Source organism: Delphinus delphis, chromosome 14 (assembly GCF_949987515.2).
Source record: "Delphinus delphis chromosome 14, mDelDel1.2, whole genome shotgun sequence".
In the NCBI taxonomy this organism is placed as follows: domain Eukaryota; kingdom Metazoa; phylum Chordata; class Mammalia; order Artiodactyla; family Delphinidae; genus Delphinus; species Delphinus delphis.
In genome coordinates, this window is record NC_082696.1 from 14,672,181 (window position 1) to 14,682,192 (window position 10,012).

General features: G+C 45.9%; 1 protein-coding gene across 4 annotated transcripts in view; it reads left to right on the forward strand.

Annotated features, from left to right (window-relative positions):
* RMND1 (required for meiotic nuclear division 1 homolog) overlaps positions 1 to 9,299 on the forward strand; it is a 39,135-nt gene extending 29,836 nt beyond the window's left edge. For all 4 annotated transcript variants that reach the window (XM_060029780.1, XM_060029779.1, XM_060029777.1 and 1 more), the window contains 2 exons: positions 8,094 to 8,210; positions 9,077 to 9,299. In XM_060029780.1, coding sequence (XP_059885763.1) covers positions 8,094 to 8,210; positions 9,077 to 9,109 — 150 coding nt within the window. In that variant the 3' untranslated portion in view covers positions 9,110 to 9,299. The remainder of the gene's footprint in view (positions 1 to 8,093; positions 8,211 to 9,076) is intronic.
* Positions 9,300 to 10,012: the final 713 nt, after the last annotated feature.

Genomic DNA, 10,012 nt, shown 5'->3' on the forward strand with positions numbered 1-10,012 from the left:
GGATAGTCATAATGAACCCTATCCTTTACTTCACACCATTTCTAAATGAATCAGAGACCTTTTAAATATAAAAGCTAAAATTATAAAACCTCAGGAAGAAAATATAGGAAAAAGGCCTCATGACCTTGGGGAAGGCCAGGATTTGTTAGGGAAAAAAAAAAAAAACATGCACCTTGGGGGAACGAATTTGATAAGTTGAACTTCATCAAAACTAAGACCACTGCTCTTTGAAAAGACACTCTTGAGAATATGAAAAGGCAAATCACAGGTTGGGAGGAAATATTCTCAATATATAACCTGACAAAGGAACTTGTCCATAATAATCAAAGAACTCTTTCTACTCAAGGGGGCTTCCACTGGGTGGCACAGTGGTTAAGAATCTGCCTGCCAATGCAGAGGACATGGGTTCGAGCCCTGGTCCAGGAAGATCCCACACGCCCGCGGAGCAGCTAAGCCCTGTGTGCCACAACTACTGAGCCTGCTCCTCTAGGCCCACGTGCCACAAACTACTGAAGCCCGCATGCCTAGAGCCCATGCTGCACAAAAAGAGAAGCCACCGCAATGAGAAGCCTCGCGCATGACAACGAAGAGTAGCCCCCCGCTCGCCACAACTAGAGAAAGCCCGGTGTGCAGCAACGAAGACCCAATGCAGCCAAAAATAAAATAAATAATAAAATAAATATTTTTCTTAAAAAAAGATCTATGCATTAAAAAAAAAGGAAGAATTCTTTCTACTCAAAAAGACAAGCCAGTTTTTTAAATGGGCAAAAGATTTAAACTGACGTCTCACAAAATATGTGAACGGCCAAATGAACATGAGAAGATGTTCAAACGTTATTGTTGACCAGGGGAAGTGCAAATTAAACCTGCAATGCGCTGTTACGACACACTCACTAGAATGACTAAAATTAAAAGGACTGACGATACCAAGTGTTGGGAAGGATATAGAGCAGATGGAAGTGTCATACATTACTTGTGGGAATATACATCGTTATAGCCACTTTGCAAAAACAGCCCGGCAGTTCCTCAGAAATTTAATTGTTGTGTTACTATACGATCCAAACAATTCCACTCCTGAGTATTTACTCATGAGAAATGAAAACATATGTCCTCACACTGATTTGTACCCTGAATGTTCTTAGCACCTTTAGTCATGATAGCCAAAAACTGGAAAACAATCAAATTGCCCATTCTGTAGGTGAATGGATAAAGAAATTGTGGGATAGCCATACAGTGGAGTACCACTCAGCAGTAAAAGCAATGAACTACCATCCATGCAACAACATGAATGAATATCAGGGATCGTTATGCTGAGTGAAAACCATCCTAGACACAAAAGAATCCATGCTGTTATAGGAAATTCTAGAAAGGCTAATCTAATCTATAGTTACAGAAAATAGATCAGTGGTTCCCTAGGGCTTGGAGGTGGAGTGGTGGGTAGGGGCAGTAGATTCCAAAGGGGCACAAGGGATCATGGGGTGATGGGAAACGCTGTGGTGTTACTTACATAGTGTCAATCTGTGAAAAGTCTTCAAATTGTATACTTAGAATGGAAACAAGTGCAGATTATTGTATGTAAATTATGCCTCAAGGAAAACTTGAAAATAAACCTTTTGTGAGAATTCTCTAATGACATTAAACAAAAGCATCAACCTTGATGAGCAGCCGTATTTACTAGGGACGAATTTGGAAGTGCTCAAGAGTTATGGCTTTTGGATGTCTCCCCTTTCTCTCTTGGAATGAAGACGTTCGGTGGAACCACGATCGTTGGGGTGAAGAACAAAGATTATTGCCACCAGGGAGATGCATCAGATCTCTTCCGATGACCAGCCTGTTGTGCTGAGTTAAGTCAGTAATGGTGGCTGAGCAACCAAGGTAAACCGGCTGCCCGGGAAGTGTGCGCTCAAGCATCCTCCCCCTCTGTCCCCACCCCCATCCTGTGTCCTTCCTCAAATCACGGCACCTTTGATGCCCACGGTGTCCTTCACATGTCCCTTGTGGACAAGAGTACAGGAAAAGAGAACAGAATCGCTGAAGTCACCAATGATGAAGGTGGTTTGAGCAGGAAACATCCTGAGTGTGTGGTCCAGAGGAGAAGTGTAAAGATAGGAACTTACTCAACATGAACACTGCATTCAGCGTGAAAGCCACAGCTGAACATGAGGAATGTTAAAACAGGATCGATCGTGAACATTGACACGATCAATGTAATCTAGTTACATTGATTGATTACATTAATTAATCAATCAAGTTGATTACATTAATCAAGTAATCAACTAGCTGGACCAGCATCACAGTGCCAAGTAGGAAGGGGAAACCTGGAGAAAGTGCCTCTGCGTCTTCACTTTGCTCAAGCAGAGGGAGGGGATGTGCCAGGAGGGCACTTGGGGTTCGCTGGGGACAGTGCTCCTCTGAGTGGAGAGGCTCCCTCAGTGCCCAGTGTGGGGAAATTGATCGCAGCCCAGGGAGCAGGTGGAGCAGGTCCCCTCAGTCCCCAAACTGGAAGAGCCCCGGAACAGGTCAGTTCCATGGTATTTTTCAAAAAACTCTTATGTGAGTTCTGTGTAACTATAATGCTGCTGACTTCCGAATCCTTAACTGAGTACCTGGAATAATGCGTACATTGCACTTAATCCGTGCTGTAAAACAAGTGGAAAATAACTCAGGTAGTGTCCTGAAGAATAGACATAAAGGTCTGTTTCAACTGGGCACCACTTGTCCGTGTGCTTCTGGAGTACGTGGCGCGCACTCCTGGGGGCGGCAGTTCACGCACCGCGTCGCGCTGATCTGATGGCACTACGGACTCAGTGCCTTGTGAGAAGCCTCTTCTCACCTTCTCGGTGTAGCCGCCTCAGAAGGCGGGGAGAGAGCACCCACTCCGGCGTCTCTGCCTCTCCTTGTAAGGATGTTAATTTAGACCTCATCTAAACCTAATCACCCCCAAAGGCCTCATCTCCAGATACCATCACATTGGGGGTTAGGACTATCAACATGAATTTTGGGGGAACACGAACATTCCGTCCATATTACCAAGCAGTCCCTGGAAATCCACTGTAAATTTTCTTTACGAGCTAAAATTTGTTTCTTTTAAATTGTTTTTTATAAATTACATATTTCTTCCACATCCTTATTGGAATCTGTGTAGGAACTGGGGCAAGGTGGCTAAAAGGAGAAGTAGCAGGTATTCAGAGGGGAAAAGGGGATTTATGTGAAATTGGAGCTGCACTCGTGAGATTCCCCCTCTCCTTCCTTAAAACACAGCAGCGAAAGAGATAGCTTTCCCTGTAAATATGTGATGAGTACACTCCCCTCTAGAACGCAGGCTTCGTGAAATCAGAGAACAGGATCGTCGTCTTCCTGGCTCCCTTCCCGCTTCTTGGCAAAGGCCTCACGTAGAATATGTGCGCCATAAATATTTGTAGGATTAATCAGTGGTTGAGTTCAAAGTGAAACTCACTGTATTCTCCCAGAAAATGCAGTTGAACCTTCTCTATTTCTGTCTCAGCTAATAGCACGACCACCTGGTCAGTCAAGCAGGAACTTGAAACTCACCATGGTTTCCTCTTTCTCCTTCATCTTCCACATGCAGTCAGAGCATCCTTTCGTTTTCTCCCAAGTGTCATGCATTCATTGCCAGATATTTATTGAAAGTCTCTACGATAGGCCCTGGGCTGGTGAGACAGGGAGGGATGCCAAACTGACCCGCCTCCTGCGCCCAGACAGCTGATGTGCATCTCCCACCCCCGTTCACCCTAATACCTTCTTCTTTGTCTCCCAGCCTCTAGGCTGGGCCCTGTAGCCAGAAGACAGAGACACATCTGTCTTACTCACCATTTCATCTCCTCTGCCCAGCACAGTATAGTAAACACTGAACAAATATTTTAAGAGTGGACAAAGGACTCCCTTACCTGCAGGAGAAAGTTGCAACATGATCGTGCTATGTATTCATTTCTACTGCGGCCGCAGCAGATTACCACAGACTGACTTAACACAGATGTATTATTTTACAGTTCTGTAGGTCCGAAGTCTGACCTGGGAGTCACTGAGCCAAAGTCAAGGCGTTGGCAGGGCCGCGTCCCGCTCCGGAGGCTCTGGGTGGGAGCCACTTCCTGGGCTGTTCCAGCTCCGAGGGGTCACCCACTGCCCTTGGCTCAGAGCCCCTCTTCCGTCTCGCATGGCTGAGCTCTTCTGCCTGCCATTCCCACTTTTAAGGACGCTTGTGATTGCCCTGGGCCCACCCAGATAATCTAGGATTGTCTCCTTATCTAAAGATCGTCTGACTTAACAAGCTTAATTCCTGCACAGTCTTAAGTATCCCTTGCTGTGTAATACTCGTGGGTCCCGAGGATTAGAATGTGAATATCTGGGGGACCATTACTCTGCCTACCCCCTATGGTCTATAGTACCTCTCACAATTCAGTACTTAACCTTTTTTTAACCTTACCTCCAAGCACTTTCAGGTTTTTCGCTGTCTAGCTGTACTTGCCTCCATGCTGTTTCCTCTACTAGAAATACTGTCCCCCTGGCGCCCCACCTTTTCTTCCTGGCACCTGCCTATTTAGAGCCTACTTCACATTTACCACCTCTGTGACCCTGTCCCCGTTTTCTTCTGCTCCATCATCTGTGCGCATGAAACACGTCTGATTCTGTAACCGAAGGACATAGGAAGCATGTGTTAGTTGGGGCTCCCTTGCTTGCACACGACAGAAGGACAATTGGAATGACCTTACTTATCCCCGTGTACTGCCTCACGGGGCTGAGAAACAGGGAGCAGGTGTGAAACAGGGAATGTCTGTTGCACAGACCCAGGCGGGTCACCAGGACTGCTTCTTGCGTCAGCATCCTCTGTACCAATTTGGCCTCATCCTTTCCTTCTTGGTGGCATTCTCTCGGCGATGGGGGAAGGGGTGTGGGAAGGGGGAATATCCCAGCGACATTTTCCTCTGCCTGGCAGCGTCAAAGGACTGGGCCACGTGTCCGTGCTTTGACCAGCCATGTGATGAGGCAACTGGGCCTCACAGTTGGCCAAGCCTGGGTCTTGTACTGGCCCCGTCTCCCCCTTGGGCTTTTCAGGGGAGGGGAGAGGGGCTGGTGTCAGGTGGGTAGTGATACTAAGATTGGCAGCATCACGTGGTTGGAAACAGGGAAGAGTAACTCTCCAAAGCAAGGGGGCAGGAGCGGAGGGTGCCGGGCAGGTAGCAGGTGGCTATGAGGCAGAATGAGGTAAGTTCTAAACGAGGGCAACAGCGAGGTGCTGTGGGAGTGCTGAGCGAGCAGGAGGTCAGGAAGGGTCACAGAGACCTCGCCTTCAGGCGTGAAGAGGGCGCCACCCACTGAAGAGTGCTTGGACTAAACCATCTGGGGTCATTTCATGTCACCGAGAAGGCAATAGCAAGACGCTCGAAGCTTCTGAGCAGCGGAGTGAAACGATCCACCCTGTTTAGGAGAACTCTGGTGGCCCATGCAAACGAAACCCGGAAACCCCCCAGCCCATCACCACCACCAAAACGACCAAACAGACCAGTCTGAAGAGGTGACAGATAGTTGACAAAAGCCTACTAGGTGTATTAAGAAATGCTAAGGAGAGGATAGACTCGACTCCATACAGCAGCTGAAGTGCCAGGGATCCAGGAGTGCAGGATAGAGATCAAAGGCTTCTATGCTGGGTGCCCGAGAAGATCGCGTGACCTGCTTTGAGCTAGGGACCCAAGAAGAGGGAGAGACTTGAACAGGATGTCAACTGTAGTTTGAGAAATGCTAAATTTAAGGTGCCGGCAGGAAAATAGTAAAAAGATGTTTTATAGGCAGTTAGAAATTCGGGCAGAGGAGAAATCGGGATTAAGCAGTTAATACTTGGGACTTATCAAAAAAGTTTAAACCAGTCTTTCTCAAAATGTGGAATACATACACTTGTACAAGAGATGAACTTAGGTAACACATGGACCCTGAAATAACATGTAAGCGTTGAAGCAAGTAACACTTCTGTTCAGAGTTGAGGAGAAATGCTTAGCTTGGCTTTAGTGGCTCTTGACCGGCCCTCTTAACGTATAATCTACCAAATTCCCAGGCACCAGGCTCAGCTTTGTGTATCCAACACCATTTCACATCATACTGGTTTTCCATTTTGGCAATGTAGTTTCCTTTTAAAATAAACATTTCTAAGGTGGTTTTTGTGGGGTTTTTTTTTTTTTTTTTGGTTGCGCCAGATCTCACTTGCAGCTCACAGGCTCCTTAGTTGTGGCTCGCCAGCTCCTTGGTTATGGCATGCAAACTCTTCGTTGCTGCATGCATGTGGGAATCTAGTTCCCTGACCAGGGATCGAACCTGGGACCCCTGCATTGGGAGCACAGAGTCTTAACCACTGTGCCACCAGGGAAGTCCCCATTTGTAAGTCTTTTTGACTTTAAATCCAATTAGCACATGTGTATCACAGAAGCAGTGACAGTGGGATGGAAATGACTGAAGTTCAGGAAGCGCCTACACAAACCAGATGGGCAGGATCGTGCAGAGAGAGTGCAGAGCTAGAGGACAGGAGGGACCAGATCAGGACTCTGGAAAGTGTCATCCACAGGCCAGGGGAGGTCCGAGAAGACTCAGAAAAAGAGTGATGGTCGGAGGCAGAACTTAGTCCCTAGGGGAGAAAAAGCCAAAGGAAGTGTGCATTTCAAGGTGTTGTCAAATGCTTAATTGAGGTTTCAGAACCTAACCAAGAAAGGGTGTTACTGTTTAGGAGACATCTGGAAGTTTCAGGGGAGCAGAGGTAATATCTACAACCTCTAAGGGCTAAGGAATAAGTTGGTGGTGAGAAGTGGAGAAAGAAAATGTCTGTTCTTTAGTCAAACTTGAAAGAAAATGTAAAAGAGGGTTGGGTCAGCATTTCGAAGAGAGAAGCAAGTTTAAGGCTGAGCATGTTTCTAGACCAAGATCAAGCAGCCAACAGAAATAGGAAGACGAAGGAAGGGAGGAAAGAAAGAGGCACTGTTCTAAACATTTATACAAATTGGCGACTACAGGATTACATGAAGTCTGGAAGCGTGGGCAAATACATATTATCAGTGTGCTTCCACGTGTTCGCTCTCGTTAGTAATGCTCTGTGCAAAATGACAGTAAATATGGTGCACTAGCACATTTCAGTCAGTCCCCAAACATGCATCTGTGACTTGTCTCAGATTTCCACTGACCATACCTGCATTCTCAGCCTACGTACCCCAGAAGTTATCAAGGGGAATCCAAAAACTTGTAAAAAACGTTTCCAGACTGTGTAATTTCCAAAAGAAAGTGAGATACAGAGAGATTAAGGAAGTGTAACTTGCCAGTGGTCACATTCAAGTCTTAACTTCAAAGATTCTGTTTTCTGTGAACCCCTCAGCCAGCTTGTGGGGCATCAGAATGCAGAATCTCTGCAGTTAAGCATTAAAAGCAGCGCCATCGGGCTTCCCCGGTGGCGCAGTGGTTGGGAGTCCGCCTGCCGATGCAGGGGACACGGGTTCGTGCCCCGGTCCGGGAAGACCCCATATGCCGCGGAGCGGCTGGGCCCGTGAGCCATGGCCGCTGAGCCTGCGCGTCCGGAGCCTGTGCTCCGCAACGGGAGAGGCCATGACAGTGAGAGGCCCGCGTACCGTGTAAAAAAAAAAAAAAGCAGTGCCCCCTAGTGGCGAGTGTGCAGCAGGTCAAGTTTTGTGTTTGCGGGGCTTGGAACAGTTTTAGTAGAAGGTAATCATTGTCATCTTAAGGCCATGCTAAAAGAGTATTTCAGGTTTGCTTTTATTAACTGCTGCAAATCCAAGGGCAGCAACGAAAAACTAGAAATCAAGAACTTTTAGATCTTCCATCAAAGTCTTATGAATATAAGAGCTTCAGTATGCGAAGTATTTCTTGCAGTCAGATCTGTGCGTTACAGAACGTCTCTAGGTGGATTCACAGAAAGGAGACAAGTGGCACTGGTAGGCTGCCTTTGGGGAGGGCTGGGGAGCAAGAATTGAAGGAGTGATTTTTCACTGCACACCTATTTCAAACTTATAATTTTGAAGCATGCGACTGTTATCGTAAGTGAATGTTTAAATATACAGGATACTGAGATTTTTCTAATGCAGGTCATGAATGAAAAGCTTCAGCACTGCATGGAGCTAACAGATCTGATGCGGAATCACCTGACTGAGAAGAGGACGCTGCGCCTGGAAGGGATGATTGTCATCCTTATCACCATAGAGGTAGGTAACTTTTATGAAAGTAACTTGACAGAAAACAATAGCAGGAAAGAGCATGACTTTGTTCTAAATGTTAAGTCTATTTGGAAGTGAGGCAGGTTTCAAGTGACTGTGGTAATATTTTGAAAATGCATTAAGTATGATTTTTGGAAAAGTTCCACCTTTTTATTTATTTTATTTGGCCATGCTGCGCAGCTTGCAGGATCCCAGTTCCCTGACCAGGGATTGAACCCAGGCCATGGCAGTGAAAGTGCCAAATCCTAACCGCTTGACCACCAGGGAATTCCCTCCATGTTTTTTTTTTAATTATTTGCTCTTTTTATTTATTTATTAAATTTATTTTTGGCTGCATTGGGTCTTAGTTGCGCACAGGCTTTCTCTAGTTGCGGCGAGCGGGGGCTACTCTTCATTGTGGTGCGCAGGCTTCTCGTTGCGGTGGCTTCTCTTGTTGCAGAGCACTGGCTCTAACCGTGAGGGCTTCAGTAGTTGTGGCGCGTGGGCTCAGTAGTTGTGGCGCACAGGCTCATTTGCTTTGCAGCATGTGGGATCTTCCTGGACCAGGGCTCAAACCCATGTCCCCTGCATCAGCAGGCGGATTCTTAACCACTGCGCTAACCTGGGAAGTCCCTCCCTCCACGTTTTTAAAGATGGCATTTAGGGCAAGTTCTAGCTGTAAATGTATAATGTTCAACCCAACACCAAGCACCTGTGCCTCAAATCTGCAGCTTGCCCTGTAATGCCCTGTAATAACAAAAAAGTTATTAACTTCGGGAGCATTTTTCATTAATCACGACCTTAGAAAAGTCATTTTAGTTTGTACCAGTGATTTGCCATGAAATTATTAATACTTCTCACTTTTTATTTGTAAGGTAATGTTTGAGCTGGGACGAGCATTTTTCTGATTGACGACCAAAGGAAAAGTGTCATTGCAAGATATATTGAAGCTCTACAATCAAAAATAAATGCTCACCTGTTGAGATTAATAGGTATTTAATTTTTTTAATCAAGAAATTGTCACAGTGATCTTTTTCAGTTTCTAAATGTATTGCTGCTTGAATAAAAACTATAAAGAATCTGGCATTTGGGTCTATAACACTGACAGTTTGAAAGGATAATGTTCATTCTATATTTTAAAGAACTTTGGATAATCTGGGCATCTGGGGAATTTGGGCATTGCTCCTAACCTTTCCCCAGGGAATCCCAAGCTTGGCCCTAAGAAAACCATACAGGAACTCCAAAGTGTTGAAATTTAGAAAATAAGTAGGCTTGAATGGCAAAAACGAACTTTGTACACCTGTTTATTTCTAGGTGGCGTAATTTGACTCTGACTGCTCACTGGCACTTTCCTTTTATTCATCAATACTTTCCATCCTTTCACTACCAAGTTGGGTCAAAATATTCTTCCCACAGAGGAATATTTTTTTAAGTTTCTCACATACTCAGGGAAAATTTAAAAATACCAAGTACAAAGAATTTAACATTTATGTGCTTACCATCTTGAATTGATAATTAACTTTTTAAAAACAAAGTCCTGGGACTTCCCTGGTGGCGCCCCAGTGGTTGAGAGTCCGCCTGCCGATGCAGGGGACGCGGGTTCGTGCCCCGGTCTGGGAGGATCCCACATGCCGCGGAGCGGCTGGGCCCGTGAGCCATGGCCGCTGAGCCTGCGCGTCCGGAGCCTGTGCTCCGCAAAGGGAGAGGCCACAACAGTGAGAGGCCCGCGTACCGCAAAAAAAAAAAAAAAAAAAGTCCTTTTTATCTTCATTTGCCTTATTTTTACACATATCCCCCTGCCCTACTACCCT